The sequence below is a fragment of the Rhinatrema bivittatum genome, chromosome 3, assembly GCF_901001135.1.
Source record: "Rhinatrema bivittatum chromosome 3, aRhiBiv1.1, whole genome shotgun sequence".
Taxonomy (NCBI): domain Eukaryota; kingdom Metazoa; phylum Chordata; class Amphibia; order Gymnophiona; family Rhinatrematidae; genus Rhinatrema; species Rhinatrema bivittatum.
Genome location: NC_042617.1, coordinates 25,591,799 through 25,611,917, shown reverse-complemented (window position 1 = coordinate 25,611,917; position 20,119 = coordinate 25,591,799). Strand labels below are relative to the sequence as shown.

Below are 20,119 nucleotides of genomic sequence, written 5' to 3'. Positions count from 1 at the left end.
GATCTCCTGCCGGCGCCATTTTCCGTACGGAAAACGATTCGCGGCAGGAGATCGTTTTCCGGACCCCCGCTGGACCCCCACAAGACTTGCCAAAAGTCCAGCGGGGGTCCAGCGGGGGTCTATGGCCGCCGCCATTTTGAAAAATGGCGCCGGCTGAAGACAACACAATTCAATTGCAGGAGGCCGTTCCGGACCGCTGCCGTTCCGGACCGCCGCTGGACCCCCAGGTAATTTAAGGCATTTGGGGGGGTTCGGGAGGGTGGGGGGATTTAATTTAAAGGGTCGGGGGTGGGTTTTAGGGGGTTTTAGTGTGCCGGTTTTCCTGCCCTCCCCCTTCCCCCGATTTACGATTTTTTGACGATAAATCGGGGGAATTGGTATTGTATCGTGGCCCTAAAGATTTTTGACGATTTAAAATATATCGGACGATATTTTAAATTGTCAAAAAACGATTCACATCCCTACTCTTTATTCCTTTCCAGATCATTTATAAATATATTAAAAAGTACCATCCCCTGGAGAGATCCATGGGGCACACCACTATTTACCTTCCTCCATTGAGAAATCTGACCATTTATCCCTATTCTCTGTTTCCTATTTTTTGACCAGTTCACAATCCACAATAGGACATTGCTTGTATCCCGTGATTTTTTTAAAATTATCTCAGGAGTCTCACAAGAGGGACTATATCTACTGGATCACTATTATCCACATGTGTATTAACCCATTTGTAGCAGATTGGTGAGGCAAGATCTCCCTTGGGTAAATCCATGTTGGTTTTGTTCCTGTTACGCCCGTCTTTCGCTGACGGCTGCGACCGCTGTTGCTCACCTCCTTCTTTGCAGCTTTGACTCCGTGGGGAAGACTTGCAGCATCTGCCAGCTATCGCTGGCCTGCTTACCATTCCAGGGCCTCCCTGGCGCCGCGGACGCTGCCGACAGCCATCTTGCCCTCGGAACTCCCTAGGCGCACGCACGAGCCAGTCTTAAGCACGTCATGGCGGGAATCTTGGGGGCATCCCCTCCAGATGATGTCATCCTTCCAGGACATTTAAGCCATCTGGCTCTGCCTACCTACGACTTGGCAACGAGTTCCCTCATTGCTAATCCGCTTCGCTCACTACAGACTTCCCATTCCAGTTCCTGCTACTTTGACGTGAGACGCTCTAGGTACCCGCTCCTCGGGGGCCCTTCCTCGTTTCTGGCTATCCACTCCTCGGAGGGCCTTCTGTCTTGGACTACTGCTTGCCCTGTTTCCCGGGGCTTCTCCTGGAACCTTCGCTACTGTGAGTACCTCCGCTCTACAGACCACTACCGTACCATCTCTAGTGAGGAACCCTCATTGGTGTACCCCGCACTGCAGGCCACTACCGTGTCATCTCTGAGTGAGGAACCCTCATTGGTGTACCCCATTCTTTGGACCACTACCGTGTCATCTATAGTGAGGACCCTTCACTGGTGTGCCCTGCTCCATGGACCACTACCGTATCATCTACTGAGGAGACTCATCGGTGTACCCCACTCCCAAGGACCATTGCCATATCTCCACTACCGAGGTATTCCCTTTGGGTATACTCCATCGCACAGACTCTATGTCTTTCTCCTGCACTCCCCGCTCCACGGGCAGTGCCTCTCTATCTCTCTAATAAAGACTCTATTCCACAGCTGTGTCTGACATCTGCTGAGACCTCGCCTCCCGACGGTGAGGCTCACAGGGCTCCTCCCTGTGGGCGGTACCATCGCTCACCTCAATCCAGGGCCCACATACCTACAAATCCTACCAGTTCCATTAAACCATGTATTTCTATATGTTCAGAAATTTTGTTCTTTAGAACAACAGGCTCACCAGTCTATAGTTTCTAGGATGACCCCTGGAGCCCTTGGCTACCATGCAATCTTTAGGTGCAATTGACAATTTTAATGATTGGTTACAAATTATTAGTAATATGTCTGCAATTTCATTTTTTAGTTCTTTCAATGCTTGATATTTAATAACACACTTACAACTATAATTTAACCAAAACATACCCCCAAGCTGTAATACCTGGGGCTGGCTCAAAAGAAATTGGTTCCTTTTCTGTGGTGTGGCCTTAGCCACATCCAGAAAGTCATAAATTATAGAATTCAAAAAAAGGACATCCTTACACTGGAAAGAAAAAGCTTCACAACTAGTCCCTATCAGGCTCGAGCAAATTTTACAAGTCACGTTGAAACTGAGGTGGCATCTTCCTCCATCTTTTCCGAGCACCAGTTACATCAGGAAAATCAAATGAAGAATCAGGGAAATAAAGTGCTGTGGAAACAAAGCAAAGGGAGGAGGTGTTGCTAACGTAGGAACATAAATGGAACGCAAAGTCCAGTTTCTGATCGTATTTTCTAATCGCTCCCTTTTGTTGTGGATCATCAAATTGGCTTTCATCAATATTTTCCAGTTTTCTTTTGATCCATTACTACAAGCTCCAGCTCTTTAGCTTTAACAGGAATCTCCTGGAACTGAGAGGAAAGTGACTGAAACTGAGGAGACAAAGGCCTCTCCAATGTCACTATAGCTTCCCAGATCACTTCCGAGCTGATGGTCTTAGGACTTACCAGCCAGACGAGCAATAGGCTTTAAGGAGACCTCCTCCTGTTGAATCTCTTGAAGTTCTCTCATCGCCATTCCCTCCTGTAGAGATTCCTCTCCTCCAGCCATCCACGAATGCATCAGTTCAGTCCCAGCGCTCATTTCCGTTGCCTCGAGCCCGGCTCTTGAGCAGCATCTGATATTATCCAAAGGTGCCATTTCTGTCAAGCTGCAGAAAGATTTCCCACAGGCTGGTGCTGAAGAAGCAGCTCATGTCTCCAGACTCAAGGTCGCACATCCTGGTCTGGAGCAGCTGCCACCTGTCGCTCCCAGGGACACATCACTAGTGTCTCCCAGTAAGAGAGTTCTTAAAACACACGAGCGTCCATTGGGCACAACAAGTTCTACACGCCAGGGTTCTCAGGGAAAGACCTGAGGTTTGCCTTTCTATTTGATGATTGGTTCAGGACAGCAGCAGGCCTGGCAGCACACACGCAGCTCAAAGCCTCATGTCTGCCATGTCGGACCCCTCCCCCACACCTCCTAGCATCTGGCCACCAAGTGTCCCCTCATTTTTAGGACACTGCAGCATATGTCAGAAGCCTTGCATTACCCGTTGAGTGCCTTTCTTTCATGAATTATGACTGAGCAGCGTGAGTAAGTTTACACATGACCTCCTTCAATTGCACAGCCAGAACCTTAGCATAAATGTTACTGTCTATGTCGATTAAAGAATTAGGCCTATAATTTTTGGCTTCTAGTGAATCTTTTTCAAGTTTGTGAAACAGCCCTACTAACGCTTCCCAAAAAAAAAAAAAAAAAAGATTCTTCAGCTTTCCCCTGCTGCATAAAATGTTTGAGCTTCGGCATTAGGCCGGTATGAAACACCTGGCAAAATTCCACATTAAACCCATCAATCCGAGAGATTTGCATTGTGTTATGGACATTATTTCATCCTCAGATACGTCTTTATTAAGGCACTTACTTTTTTCCACCAATAGTGAATTACCTTACAGTGTTTGTTTGGTTTTTTTTAATTTCCTGCATATTCTGCTCCTTACCGATCTGTTCTGATTTGTAAAGACCAGTGCAGAATTCCTTAAAGCACTTACCAATATCTCCCTCATTATTTCTTATCTCACCACTGCTCTTCCTAATTGCCAGAATTGATTCCCTATTTTGTTTTGATTTTAGATATTGGGCCAACAGGTGCCCATATCTGTTGCCTAAAGAATAATAATGAGCCATACAGGGAAAAAGGGTTTGAGAACTACAAACTGAGTCATATTTCTATTTTAACCATTGTAATTGCTTTAATAAAGATGGATCATTGCTATGCGAATGACGATCAAGTTGTTTAGTATCTCTCTCCATTGGGATCGTTTCCTTCCTCTGTATTTTGTTTTTCCCTGCATCATAATTAATAATTACACCTCTGTGTTGCCTTGAAGACATTCCATATTGTTACTGTGGAAACAGAACTAATATCATTGAGCTGGATATATTCCTCAATTGTTCTCTCCACTACGTTCTTAAATTCTTCCTCTTCTAATAATCTGGTGTTAAACCTCTACATGGGTGTCTTAATAGGCAATGGGATGCCATAGGAATTCCACAGATATAGCAGCATGATCAGGCACCACAATATCTTGGCTAACATAGAAACATGATGGCAGTAAAAGACTATATGTCCTACAGTGGCATAGCCAGAAATTAATTTTTGGGGGGACCCAAGGTTAACATGGGTGGGCAGTTGACAAACAAGTGTAGGCCCTATTATTTGTACTCTTATCAACAGAGACAGGATGGAGGCGGTCCAAAGAAGGGCGACCAAAAAGGTGGATGGTCTTCATCGAATGACTTATGAGGAGAAATTGAAGAATCTAAATATGTACACCCTGGAGGAAAGGAGGAGCAGAGGTGATATGATACAGACTTTCAGATACTTGAAAGGTTTTAATGATCCAAAGATAACGACAAACCTTTTCCGTTTGAAAAAAATCAGCAGAACCAGGGGTCATGATTTGAAGCTCCAGGAAGGAAGACTCAGAACCAATGTCAGGAAGTATTTCTTCACGGAGAGGGTGGTGGATGCCTGGAATGCCCTTCCGGAGGAAGTGGTGAACACCAGAACTGTGAAGGACTTCAAAGGAGCGTGGGATAAACACTGTGGATCCATAGAGTCTAGAGGATGTGAATGAAGAGAGGGTGGCTGGCGGGAATGACGGCTACTACCTGGAGATAATACCCTTATTCATTAAACATACACATGGTTAATGCGACTCCAACATTGCGCTAAGCTTCAACGGCAAGAGGAAATGTGGAAAAAAAGATTTGCATTCACAAAAAAGTGGGGGAGTAGTATGCTTACTACAGCGGTTACTACCCCAAAACAAATAAGCCTGATACTTCACTTTCAATGCATATCCAGCATAGCTCTCTGCTGCAACAGCAGGAGGGAATGAAGAAAATTGGATTTATATACAGACAACAATCAACAAGGACTGAATTACATAGTCTGGGTAAACAAATAAGCATGGGTGTAGCTTGCTTGTTACGGCGGTTACTACCCCGAATCAATTAAGCCTGATACTTCACTTGAAATGCATATGCAGCACAGTTCACTGCTTCAATGGGAGGGGGGATGAAGAAAAGTGGATTTATATTCAGACAAGCAACTAGGACTGAATTGCACAGGCTGGGTAAACAAATAAGCATGGGAGTAGCTTGCTTATTGCGGTGATTACTACCCCTAATTATTTAAGCTAGATATTTCACTTAGATGTAGTTCCAACACGGCTTTCTACATTAATGGCGGGGGTGGAAGGGAAATAGAACCAAAAGGTTAGTAAAGGCCAAGAGTAACAGATAAGTATGAGAAAAAAACAAGTGCGAAAGCTTGCTGGGCAGACTGGATGGGCCGTTTGGTCTTCTTCTGCCGTCATTTCTATGTTTCTATGTTTCTAAATAATGCCTTAGGAGCAGATTTTAAAACCTATGGGGTAGATTTTCAAACCGCGCGATTTGGCGTACTTTTGCTGGCGCATCAGGCGCAAGCAAAAGTACGAGGGATTTTAGTAGATACGCGCGTAGCCGCTAAAATCCTGGATCGGCGCGCGCAAGGCTATCGATTTCGTATAGCCTGCGCGCGCCGAGCCGCGCAGCCTACCCCCTTTCCCTCCGAGACCGCTCCGAAATCGGAGCGGTCTCGGAGGGAATCCTCTAACGCCCTCCCCTCACCTTCCCCTCCCTTCCTCTACCTAACCCACCCCCCGGCCCTGTCTAAACCCCCCCTACCTTTGTTGGGGGATTTACGCCTCCCAGAGGGAGAAGTAAATCCCCGCGCGCCAGCGGGCCGCTGGCGCGCCTAGTTGCGACCCGGGGGCGGATCCGGAGGGCGCGGCCACGCCCCCGGACCGCCCCGGGCCGTAACCACGCCCCCGGGCCCGCCCCCAAAACGCTGCCGACACGCCCCCAAAACACCGCGTGGATCTGGCCCGCCCCCGACACGCCCCCCCTCGGAAAACCCCGGGACTTACGCGAGTCCCGGGGTCTGCGCGCGCCAGTAGGCCTATTGAACATAGGCACACCGGCGCGCAGGGCCCTGCTTGCCTAAATCCGCCCGGATTTAGGCGGATTTAGGCGAGCAGGGCTCTGAAAATCCGCCCCTATGCGTGTGGCCTATATTTGTGCGCACTACCCATGCTCTCACTCATACATACACAGACAAGCTTCTCATTCCCATACTCTCTCTTACACACACACATGTACACAGGCTTCTCAGTCCCATGCTCTCACTCATACATACACAGACAGGCTTCTCACTCCCATACTCTCTTTCATACACACACACAGGCATCTCACTTCCATGCTCTCTTTCATACACACACACAGGCATCTCACTTCCATGCTCTCTTTCATACACACATGTACACCCAGGCTTATCACTCCCATGCTCTCTCTCATACACACACACAGGCATCTCACTTCCATGCTCTCTTTAATACAGAGACTAGCTTCTCACTCCCATGCTCTCTCTCATACATACACACTCAGGCTTGTCACTCCCATACTCGCTCTTACACACACACATATACACAGGCTTCTCACTCCCATGCTCTTTCACACACACATGCACACATAGATGCTTCTCACTCCCATTCTGTCTGTCTCTCTCTCATACATACACAAACACATACACACACACACACACATATATACTCTGTCAGGGCCTCTCCCTCGCTTCCGGGCCTCCTTGCTGCAAGGCCTCTTCTCTGGCCATGCGTGTTGAGTTCCATGATGGAACTGGGATGGTCAGGCCTCTCTTCTCAGGTTGCGCGGGATGAGCTCCACAATGGCCCTGCAGAAGTCAGGTCAGGCCAGGCCTCGAGCCACGTAGGATGAGTTTTGCGATGGCCCTGTATCAGGCCTCTCTTCTCAGGTGCTGGGTAACTCTCAGTGGGTGGGCCTGAACACTACCCACCCTGGCCTACCCGTGGCTATGCCACTGACGTCCTATCTAGTCTGTCCTCCACACCAAGTATTCAGCTTTACAATCGGGGCCGGTGCTAACATTTTTGATGCCCTGTATGAAAAAGTGCTGTGCTGACCCCCCCTTCTATTTTTTTTTAACATAACATTTTTGTTGTCTTCCCCAGTAACCAACACATTATAGAAACTATCAGTCTCACACTCTGTCCCAGACCCCCTGTTGCTGCTAAAAAAAAGCCCTCTCCCTCCGAGGATCCAAACTGTCAAAACTGACACAGTTTCATGAACCTATTTTACCCTATCCACAGGTCCAAAGCAAGAATGATCCCCAGGTGCTCCTTCCCCACCTACCAGTACATAAAATTGGAGCTGGCTGGGACCTGTAGCTGGTACCAACTTGTTATACAGAAAAACATGCTCTGCTGTGGTGTAAAACCCTGCAAAAAAAGACACTTGGAACCCGTATTAGGCCTATTGAAATGAGTGTTAGGTATGGGTTTGGTCCGTGGACAGCCTTGAGTAAACTGAATGACAGCAATATAGTAAAATTCTCATACCACAACAGTACTAACTGCCAGCACTCAAAGAGGAACAACCCTGTCTATGAAAATGCAAATATTATACCAGGTCCTAAAGCACCTCCTATTGGGCTAGCAGAACAAACCAGTCTGCTCTAAATTCCTGCATGCTAGCAGAATCCCTCACCTCTCTTACAGATGCAGAACACAGACAGACCCTCACCAAATACAGAATAAAGAGACCATAAACTATAAATAGAAATGTGTAGATAGAAACTGAACTGGAAACTGCCTCAAGCCAAACGCTGTATGCAATAAAGCAATGGAAAAACACAAACATCACCAGTCCTCATCAATCATCAAACAAAATCAAGAAATATAAATCGATTACAATAAACCATACCAAGAAAAAGAATATTGTCAAACAGATGACAAATAGAATAACATCCAATAATTAAGAACTCATATAATACATTTTAAACATTTCCAAACAACAATAAAATATTTCAAAATAGCAGATACATCAAACACCTAATTAAAGCAAGAAGAGAAAAATATCTCTCTTCCCATACCCGAAAACGATTGATTTCCAGTCACCTTGAGCTTGTCATGGATTGGTGGGAGTGACATACATTTTTTGACATTCCCCTTCCATGGCAGGCTACCATTGACATACATACCCCCATGCCAGTTCCTATTCACACACACACCCATCCCTCCTAGGCAGGTAGCCATTCACACACACACACACCCAACCATGCCAGGTTCCGATTCTCACACACATACCCACCCCAATCCCAGGAAGGCAGGCTTCCATTCACACACACCCACACACCCATCCCTGCCAGGCTCCGATTCTCACACACATATACCCACCCCAATCCCAGGCAGGCAGGCTTCCATTCACACACACACACACCCATCTCCTCCCCAAGCTCCAATTCACACATAAAAGCAACCTCTACGGAGGCCGAGACCATGGGTCTCTTATTCCTCTTCTGCGTCTTCTGCTGCCGCCACTACCCATGCCTTACTCCTTGGGAGAGGATAAGATTGCTTGCACCATTGCTGAAGTCATTCCAGCAGCTCCTCCTCATGTGTCAGCCGGTCCCGCAATGTTAGCGCTTCCTGTATGCTCATCTCGTGCTTCACATGATGAGCATACAGGAAGTGCTAGCACCGCGAGGATTTACTGTGGGGCCAGCACACAAGGAGGAGCTGCAAAATGAGCTCCCTCTTACATAGAAACATAGAAACATAGAAATGACGGCAGAAGAAGACCAAATGGCCCATCCAGTCTGCCCAGCAAGCTTCACACATTTTTTCTCTCATACTTATCTATTTCTCTTAGCTCTTGGTTCTATTTCCCTTCCTCCCCCACCATTAATGTAGAGAGCAGTGATGGAGCTGCATCCAAGTGAAATATCTAGCTTGATTAGTTAGGGGTAGTAGGGGTAGTAACCGCCGCAATAAGCAAGCTACACCCATGCTCATTTGTTTTTTCCCAGACTATGTTATACAGCCCTTATTGGTTGTTTTTCTTCTCCCCTGCCGTTGGAGCAGAGAGCTATGCTGGATATGCATCGAAAGTGAAGTATCAGGTACATTTGGTTTGGGGTAGTAACCGCCGTAACAAGCCAGCTACTCCCCGCTTTGTGAGTGCGAACCCTTTTTTTTCTTCTCCCCTGCCGTTGAAGCGGAGAGCTCTGCTGGATGTGTGAAGTATCAGTTTTTTCTTCTCCCCTGCCGTTGAAGCAGAGAACTATGCTGGATATGCATTGAAAGTGAAGTATCAGGCTTATTTGGTTTGGGGTAGTAACCGCCGTAACAAGCCAGCTACTCCCGTCTTTGTGAGTGCAAATCCTTTTTTCCACATTTCCTCTTGCTGTTGAAGCTTAGAGCGATGTTGGAGTCACAGTAACCATGTGTATGTTTATTGAATAAAGGTATTGTCTCCAGGCAGTAGCCATCATTCTGGCGAGTCACCCACACTTCATTGGCGGCCTCTTGACTTTATGGATCCACAGTGTTTATCCCACGCCCCTTTGAAGTCCTTCACAGTTCTGGTCTTCACCACTTCCTCCGGAAGGGCATTCCAGGCATCCACCACCCTCTCCGTGAAGAAATACTTCCTGACATTGGTTCTGAATCTTCCTCCCTGGAGCTTCAAATCGTGACCCCTGGTTCTGCTGATTTTTTTCTTATGGTAAAGGTTTGTCGTTGCCTTTGGATCATTAAAACCTTTCAAGTATCTGAAAATCTGTATCTTCTTCAGCCACTGTGCAGATCTCTCTCATCTTCTTACGCCGGTGGGTTGGGGTCCACTGGCAGCCGCATGGGCTTCTCGCTGCTCCTGGTGGGCCCTGTCTGCTGCCCTCTTGGGTGTGCCGCTCCATGCAAGTGCATGGTTTGCACACCCAGTAGCACTGGGCCTGTTTACAATCCCTATCACTCTCTCAGAGATCATCTGTGCTTTTCCCATGTTTTCTTGAATTCAGAGTCTGTCCTTGTCTCCACCACCTCCACAGGGAGGGGGGTTTCATGCATTCACCACCCCCTCTTTAAAGAAATATTTCCATAGATTATTCCTGAGTCTAACCCCTTTCATCCTGATCCCAAGACCTCCTCATTCCGGAGCCTCCTTTCCTTTGAAAGAGGCCAGCCTCCTCTGTGTGGAAACCCTGGTAGTCTTGCTGAAATCCACAAGAAGCTGGTGGATTTCAGCAAGACCGTTACGAATGATGTGAAAAGTGTTTAAAGATAAGTGCGGTATTTTAGCACGATATAGATTTTACACTTCAAGAATTGAATTTTATGTGCAGTAAAAAATTTTCAAAAAAAAGTACAAGCTAACATCGCAGTTGAATCCAGAACTGTAATGACCTATGATTATAAATAAGGCTGAGTTCAAATACGCGAAAGCTCACACGATGAAGCCTATTATGATGGTCATGATAATAGAAGACATTGCTTAACCACCACTCACAGCGTCTGAATTTTCAGGGATTATTTACAAATTTGTATCGGTCGTTTGTGTTACATTTTGATCTCCGATACAGTTTGGAACAAAACCAGTTCTATCCTTACTTTGATAATTTTCAAGTATTTAAATGCCTCCATCAAACTCTATATCAGCTGTCACGTGCTCAAAATCAGGGATTTTTCAGATAAAAAAGCAATCAATCCTAGTGTAAGTATTATGTGGGGGCCAAATGCAAGCTCTATTCCCTCCCACAGGGATTTAGGAGTCTCCAAGGATCCACCAATCCCCGTTCTTGGATTATCGAATGAATCATGTGCACAACTTTGGCAGCACATATTCTGGATACCTTGCTTCCGTCCAAAATTGCAGCCAAATGCTAGTTAAAATCTCCCCCTGCTATTAAAAGGAGCTCTTCCCAGAACTCAGGAGAATCAGTGCTTTGAGCTTTTCTTGTTATGGCATTAAAATAACTTGTACCCACCTCCCCTCATTATCTGATTGCTGAGTAATCAATTATATATCAGGTTTTTGGGGTTTTTTAAAATGAGGATTATTACCTTATTTTTCTTATGCACAGCTGGCAAAAGTGCACCATCCAGCACTTAATCCTGTTTCAGCTTAAGCGACTCTGCACAGTTACGGTGGATCTCCTGCAGAAGCACGTACATTGGACCCTCTTTTCTGAGTAAAATTTAAGATGGTTTTACTTAGCTGTTCCAACCATTTTTTTGTTTAGAGATGCAATCTTAAACCTATAAGATGACATCTTTTTTTAAATCAATTTTTATTAACCCTGAAACATAACAAAATAATCACAACCGCTTTTACATATAGAATGGTCCATAATTTTCCAATATAAAATCCAACCTCCACCCCACCCCACAATCAGGACAGAAAACCCAATTACTGAAGCAAAAGGCCATATATCCGTCAAACAGCAAGGCCTATTAGGGCTGCTTGTCACAACAACTTAGATGCGGCTCCCAAATACTAAGAAAATTTGGAAGCGATTCCTTACGGAGCGCAGTTAGTTTCCCCCTATACAAAACATTCCCAATACGTTTATTAAGAGCCAGCTTGGAAGGAAGATTCACCTTTCTCCAAACAGCAGCAAATCTCACATCTGGCTACATTTCTATTACCCCCTCCACGTAAAATGCTAGCTGGTTTGGGTCTCAGTTACAAGATGTATGCTGAGGATGTGCAGTTCCTTTTTCCGATTACCACTTCTTGACCTACAGTTTTGAATCTTGCCACTATCTATTTTTCCACTATTAAACAATGGCTCTACAATAACAAACGCCTTCTCAACATGAAGAGAACTAAACTGATCATACTAAGTTGGAATCCTGTGTCAGATCATCCCACTGTCTTTTGTTTTGATGGTCAAAATATTCCCATTTTTCAATCTGTCCACAATTAATCTTGGTGTGATTCTAGATGCTTGTCAATGGCTCCCATGTTCAAGAAGTTCCTAAATCATCATTATTTAAACTAAAGATGTTACGCCGGCTGAAACCTTTTCTGCTGGTTGAGAACCTTTGGTCCATTCTTCAGACCCTGGTGCTATCAAGACTAGATTATTGAAATGCTCTCTTATCTTGGTCTGCCAGCTTCCCTGACAAGTCCATTACAATTGATTCAAAATTCGGCAGCTCGTCTTGTATCTGGATTAAAGTTGAATGAACACATTACTCCAATTTTGGTCTCCCTCCATTGGTTACCCATCCAGTGGAGAGTGAAATACAAGGTTCTGACAATGAGTCAGAAAGTCATCAACACCAAAGTGGCCTCTTTGGCTATATCAACCACCAGGATCTCTCAGGTCTGCGGATAGAGGCTTACTTGAAATTCTGTCTTTCTGCTCTCTGCGGCTTAGAGAAACTTGTGGCCATGCATTTTCTATTGCTGGTCCACATTTATGGAATTCTTTGTCAGAAGCACTTCGACAAACAATTTGTCTGAAGTCCTTTAAAAAAAAACCAAAACAGCTAAAAACCTACCTCTTTCAGCTTGCATTTGAGGACATTTGATCTGTAGCTTTATCCTCCTTGATTTATGCATTGCTACTGATTTTGACAATCTCGGTATTTTATTTGTAATTGTCTGTTAAGTTATTCTATTTCTTTATTTAGGAACACTTATGAATTGCCTTACAGATTAAAGAAAATCTCTTGATATGATGTACAACAAACAGAATATTCAGACATCAAACTGGAAGAACTATTTAAAGAACCGTTAAACAAGGGTTTTTTTTGATTGTGTGTCTGATTATTATGCATGTACATAAGTTACCCGTTACAAACAATGGAGCATGCGGGATACAAATTCTTAAAATAAATAATTAAATAAAACATTCATTTATAACACCAGTTTCAGGTTTTTCATAGGAATATCAGAAGGCTAGATGGAAAGCAAAAATATTTTAGAGAGCTTTGGTAAAGAGATATTAACATCTTGCTGAATCAAATTTATTACCCCATCCCAGTAAGAATGAATGCAATTACATTCCCACCAAATATGGGAAAAGGGTCCACTGTTACCACATAAACACCAACATGAAGCATCAGTTGTGGGATAGATTTTGTGTAATTTGTCAGGTGTCAAAAGCAACAAAAAAATAGAATTAAAATATTTTAAAGCATCACTCATGATGAAACTACTTAGAAATCCATTATCAGATGCACTCTTAAGGGTAGATTTTCAAAACAGCACGCGTGGTGTATGTTGCGCTCCTCCCGTGGCTGTGCCACAGGAGGCGCTTACCTTCACGGCCCAGAGGCCGCAGAAGCACCTGCCTTGCCTGCACCTGGAGCTGCCGACGTCGTCTGCGCTCCACGGCCCGGGAAGGCCTCATCCTTGACCTCGGCTGCAGTTGGGGCCGACCCCAACTCCTTCTCCGGTGGCCGGACGCCGCCACTCCTCATCGGGGCCTGCCTTTGGCCCTTCTCCAGCTCCTCCTGCTCTCCGCCTTCTCAGTGGCAGCATGGCCGCTGTCCAGGGTCCTGCCCAGCTTCCTCTAGGGGCGGGCCCGCTGCTCCTCACCAGATTTAAAGGGCCAGCCAGGTGTGCTCCTCCTGGACTCCTCCCAGGGAGTTGCCTTCTTCTAGCCCTATAAAAGGGCTTCTCTGCCAGTCAGTCCTTGCTTCAGCAAGGGGCTAAGTCCCTTGCTGAAGCATCCTCGTCTCCAGCTTTTGCCTGGCTTCCTTGATCTTCACCCATGGTTCCAGTCCTGATGTGCTGTTCCAGTCCTGATATTCCGTTCCAGTCTTGATGTCTGATGTCTCATCACGGTCCTGATGCTCCAGGTCCTGATCAACCTGTGCCTCCGGAGATTCCTTGCTTTTAATCTGAGTTCCTTGTTTTATCTGCTCCTGAATCCAGTCCCGACTCCGGAGGATCCGAGGGGTTGCTTCACTCCTGTGCTATGAGACCTTCCGAGTCAGTCCCGCTTCCCACGTGGATCGCGACCAGCAATCGGGCTATGTAGGGTGCGTGGAGGACAGCGTGGTTCACGACCAGCCTCCGGGCTGTGAAGGGCACCTGAGGGTCTTGCTCGCCCCCTCTCTGTGTCTGTGCCCAAGTCTTCAAGGACTTTCGTCGTCTACATCTACTCCAAGTCTTCAAGGACTTTCTTCATCCACGTCTACTCCAAGACTTGGAGTAGACGTGGATGAAGAAAGACTTGGAGTAGACGTGGATGAAGACTTGGAGTAGACGTGGATGAAGAAAGTCCTTGAAGACTTGGAGTAGATGTAGACGACGAAAGTCCTTGAAGACTTGGGCACAGACACAGAGAGGGGGCGAGCAAGACCCTCAGGTGCCCTTCACAGCCCGGAGGCTGGTCTTCATGCCTGTTCCAAGTCTTCATGGACTTTCCTTGCCTCCCAGACTTGGATCGTCCTCACCGCAAGGGTGCACACTCTCCTCGTCCCACGCTGGAGAGCTCCCAGTTGCGCTCCGTTCCATCGCCAGCGCAACAGCGTACATGTGTGCTACCCGACGCGCACACATGTACGCCCAATTTTATAACATGCGTGCACGCTGCTTTCCCCCGTTCCCTACTGCACCTTCCCTTCCCCTACCTCCCCCGCCCTTTCCCCCCTACCTTTTTTGTCTTCTTTTTTTTTGGTTTCAAAACTTACTTCTGCCGGCCAACTGCCGGCGCGATATCCCCAGCACAGCGGCCGTGCGGAGGCCTCTGGCCACACCCGACCCCGCCCCCTGACCTCCCCTTTTTGCAAGCCCCGGGACATACATACACGTCACCGGGCCTTTTGAAAATAGGCCCAACATACGTATGGCCGGTTACGTGTGTAACCTTTTGAAAATCTGGCCCTAAGGCATTATTTTTTGATAAGAGTACAAATAGTAGGGCCTAGATGTCTATCACAACTGCCCAGCCATGTTAACCTCGGGGCCCCCCCCCCAAAAATTAATTTCTGGCTATTGCACTGTAGGACGTATAGTCTTTTTCTGCCATCATGTTTCTATGATAGCCAAGATATTGTGGTGCCTGATCATGCTGCTGTATCTGTGGAATTCCTGTGGAATCCCATTGCCTATTAAGACACCCATGTAGAGGTTTAACACCAGATTATTAGAAGAGGAAGAATTTAAGAACTTAGTGGAGAGAACAATTGAGGAATATTTCCAAATCAATAATACTAGTTCTGTTTCCACAGTAACAATATGGACTGCCTTCAAGGCAACACAGAGGTGTAATTATTAATTATGATGCAGGGAAAAACAAAATACAGAGGAATGAAACGATCCCAACGAAGAAAGATACTAAACAACTTGATCTTTGATTGAAAGTTATCTTTCCTGGTCCTAAACCCCAAAGACACTGAATAGATAACATTTTACATTTTAACTTCTGGAGCAGAAGTTAAAATGGAGCACTTGGAGCCAATGAAGGTTGATATAGTGTCCCAATAAGTCATCTAGCAGCAACGTACTGAATCAACTGCAGGCTTTAACAAAGATAATCCGGGTATGCCCTGGAACGAGGAATAACAGTAATCCACCCAGCTCATCACCAATGAGTGGATAAGAGTTGCCAAGTCTCTAGTATCCAGCATGGCCCAAAGAGGACAAACATTTCGTAGATGACAAAAGGCACCCCTAACCACCGTTGAAATCTGGCAATTCATATTCGGGTTAGCATCCTTCACTCCCAAACTACAAACATCCTTCCCTGAATAATCCATAAGAATTCAGACTGCTTGAGATTCAGTTTGAGTTTAAATGACAGCAGCCATTTCATTGTTGCATTGAGACAAATATTAAACCTTGTCACACTCATAATCTTATTCAGTCCATTATATTTCACCGGCTGAATATACCCGAATAAGTTTTAGACAAATATTTCTGAATATCTATCCCTAAAAGTCTCCATTATCTGTATTCCAAATGAAGTCTTCTTTTTAGTTAACAATTCTCATCGTTCCTTCTGCAGACATAATCACATGTCTCTTTACATGCTCAAACTGGTACTGCTGCCTTGTCAATATCGCAGTTCACTTAATCCCTCACCCGTGTGCTGGTTGGCCTCAGTTTACTGTTTTTTATTTTGTATCTTTTCATTTAACCATTTTCAGGCATACAAAACAATGTACAGGCCACAGCAGCAATAACTTACAATGAAATAAAAACTTAAATCAAGGGTCAAAAGAGATAAAAGAACCAAACGACCCAGGTTTGGTTACAATCCTTACCACTAGGGGAGGATCTTGTCGAAGAAAATTGTATATATGGAAATACATGTGAATAACCTTTTACAGATGATCCAATTTGTAGTATGTGAGGTACGGTCCCCATATCTGGCCTAGCTTAAAACCCTTAGGGCCAGATTTTTAAACTTATGCGCAGGCATAAATTTGTTCGCGCAAACCGGAGCGAACAAATCTACGCCCGATTTTATAACATGCGCGCGCTGCCATGCGCATGTTATAAAATCTGGGGTCGGCACACGCAAGGGGGTGCACACATGTGCACCTTGCGCATGCCGAGCCCGAGGGGAGCCCCGATGGATTTCCCCATTCCCTCCAAGGCCACTCTGAAATCGGAGCGGACTTGGCGGGAACTTTTTCTCCGGCCCCCCCTCACCTTCCCCTACCTTCGCCTATCTAATCCACCCCCAGCCCTAACTAAATCCCCCCCCCACCTTTGAAAACGGTGGGGGGGGGGATTTAGGTATAACTTGCGCGCGCCGGCTCGCCATCCCCCAGCACAGGCCGCTGTGCTGGAGGACTCGGCCCATGCCCCCGGACCGCCCCCGAACTGCTGCCCCGACCCCGGCCCCGCCCCTGGACTGCCCTGTTTTGAAAGCCCCAGGACATATGCACGTCCTGGGGCTTGCACATGCCGCCGAGCCTTTGTAAGATAGGCTCGGCGCGCGCAGGGTCAGCTTTTCGGGGGTTACGCGCATAACCCTTTGAAAATCTGTCCCTTATCGAGCAAGTCATATTGTAGTTTTTCTATATCCATAATGTTGCCTCAGTTTACTATTTTAGTAGCGTATCTCTGCCCAGTCTTCTAAAATCAGAAAATATCCCTCTCCAGTTGTCACCAGTACTGATGTCTTTGTACGAGGTCAGAGCAAATAGAAAACTCTTTCCTCTCAGCCGTCACTGCATTTGAAAAGTCCTGGAAAATTGGCATCTTGTCTTCTTCAAATCTGATTTCAGGGCATTTCCTATACACCTGTAGTATCAAGGCTTTGGTACAAAATTGAATGCTCCAGCTACTTATGTTAGTCGTGGCAGATTTTGCACATTGTTTCTCAATCTTGTGTGCTCCATCAAATGAAATTATGCCGATCATACTGTCCAACCCAATTTCTCTAAGCAGCGGCTTTTCCAGTCACTAATATAGAATGCTTAGTTTGTCGCTTGTCTGCCACATTCAATTTCCACATCAAAAACATAAACAAGTTGTGATTTTTTTAGTGAATTCATTTGAGTTTTGATGCCACAAGCTAAACCAGCAACCTTCAATCCCCAAACCTAATCCTTGCGGCAGCGATCTCCAGAAATTAAATTGCTATCTCAGTAATGCAATTTAACGCTGAAAAATAAGGATCGCCTTGATACTGAGCAATCAAGTTTTGGGCCTTACGAAAGGAGAACTAAGAATGTGCAGAACTGTTGGGCGGGGAGACGAGAGCTGATTTTGTGATTACATTGGTAAAATGAGCAAACGCCATGAGGAATGCTGCCCCACAAACCAAAGCTGGAAGGTGGGAGTGTTCTAATGCTAAATTACACATTTAAAGCGCTGTCAGCGACCGACCCCAGAATACCAAGCCATCCACCTTGCTTTCCGAGTGCTTTTTTTTTTTTTATTCATTCTTGGAATTTCATGCGGGTTGCATTTCGTTGCATTTCGTTTGTTCATATGCCTGATCATTAGCTGGATTGTATTTGCGCTTTTTTCACTTCATCAAAGCCGTTTCCCTGGCTCAGCTATGGCTCCGCTAACTGCTCCCGTTTTCTCATACTCCAACGCAGTAGCCACTCACCAGGGTCACCTTCAGCAGCAGCAGCGCTTCATTTGTCAGCGCTGCCTGCAAGCTTGTCGTTTCATCCGCCATCGTGTTCTCTCTTATTTTGTTCCTTAACTCGTTGGGGGGGGGGGGTAGTTTTTTTGTTTGTTTTTTTTTTGTCTTTTGATAGTTTGATTGTCCTCATGGCTATTACAACAGTTTTTCCCATCTGCTTTTACCACATGATTGAATCAATTAAGTCCTCTTAGGTCACAGGGCCATGCTGTAATTTATCAGAAATGCAGAGATGGCACCCAGAGCTGGAGGAAGGCACCTCACTCCCTGCTCATCCGCATCACGTGATCTTCGTTGGTCTTTTAAAAATATCACAATGTGCAAAGGCTCCTGTACTTCTCTTGCGTGAAGATGAGACAGAATGCGGCCTAATATTCTTAAATTCCTTAGTCAAGTAGACCTCCTTAATATTCACTAAAAAAAACCCCAAAACAACCAATCATAATTGGTGAAAGTTTATTGCTGTTCACCAAGATTCACGTGGTCTAGGATCTAGAGAATATTTCTGAACACATAGATGAATTTGTTTTGTGTTTGTGAAGCTACAGTCGTTCGATGAATTTGGACAAACCATAGGCACAAATGCCTCATCGCTGCACGGTGAAACTATCTCGGGCATTTTACCAGAAATTGTTACAACTGTGCAAACTTTGTGCCTCTGCCAGCCCAGACCGCTTTTGGCTATTTCTGCCAAATCCATTAAACATTGCAATATCTCGTTCCGTGTAGAGTCTGAACTGACCCTAATACCAGAATAGAACTGGGAGACTAATTAGTGGCGAACCTAAAATGCATCCAGGATGAGTTAAAAAAAAAAAAAACGCAATCGCAGAGACAGGCGTGGTCAGACAGGAAGAATCGATAAAGGTGAAGCCAGAGCAGCCGCTGCCAGAGCAATCACTTGCATTAGTTTCTGTTTTTAGCAGGTCGCCATTGAATACCCTCACACAAGGGGAAGGGCCACAGAGCTGCTGTGTAACTGGGAACAGTGATTTTTCTCCCACTTTTGTTTGTTACCATAAATTGATAAATTCCCAGGGAAAATGCAATAAAAACTGAAACTGAAAGTCCCTATGCATAACCCACCGAGCATTCAAAGGCAAAATCAAGCCAGGGTTCCCCGTGTCACAGTGTAAAAGGCACCCGTAAGCAGCAGCAGCAGTCTTTGAAGGTACAACTCCTGGCAGTGGGGTGGGAGGAGGGATCAATAGCTGTAATTAAATGGACCTACTGCTTTTTACCGAAACATAAGTTAATGAGTGTTGGGGCTTTCTTTTTTTTTTTTTCTTATGCAGGGGCTTGGGCCATGGAGCGTTTGGTGAAGTGTATGAGGGTCAGGTGTCAACGACCCCAAGTGATCCCAATCCCTTGAAAGTAGCTGTGAAAGTAAGTACCAGTAAGTGATTACAGGTAGTATTATTGCATTAGGGCTTCTATTTGATTTTGTCATTTATAATGGCTACCTAGAACATAACCTTCCTTAATAAAATACAGTGGCATAAAGATAATGTAAAATAGATAAGGCTAAGCGTGATGACATGAACTGTTTACCAAAGAATTTCTGCCATCGCGTTGCTATTGCATTAGGTGCTACTCTGCAGAGTTTTTGAATGCTGGAACTGCACTGCTGATTAAGACAATAGGGGAAAACACTAGGCAATGAACTAACCAGCAAGGGGAACGCTGTTAGTCACTGATACTTTTATTCTGAAAGCAAAGCAAAATATCTAACAATTCAGAGAGAAAAAAAATTCTCCTTCTTCGGTTATTTCATTACCTTTATTCCCCTGTGTTGAAGAAAGTATTCTTGGTAATAGAATCAGACTGGATTCGACTGCTGTGGAAGTTTATTTTGCCCTTAATTTCTGGTGCACCGTTTTCCCCCCCACATTATACCATCCACATTTGGCATGGATAATATCGTTTGTATCCGGGACCTGTAGTGGCGTTTTGTGCTCGTTTCACAATATCCACACAAAATAATACAAGAAGCAATGGTCT

General features: G+C 45.4%; 1 protein-coding gene across 1 annotated transcript in view; it reads left to right on the top strand.

Annotated features, from left to right (window-relative positions):
• ALK (ALK receptor tyrosine kinase) overlaps positions 1–20,119 on the top strand; it is a 248,482-nt gene that overhangs the window by 165,913 nt on the left and 62,450 nt on the right. Inside the window, 1 exon segment of the mRNA XM_029593009.1 lies at positions 19,414–19,504. Coding sequence (XP_029448869.1) covers positions 19,414–19,504 — 91 coding nt within the window.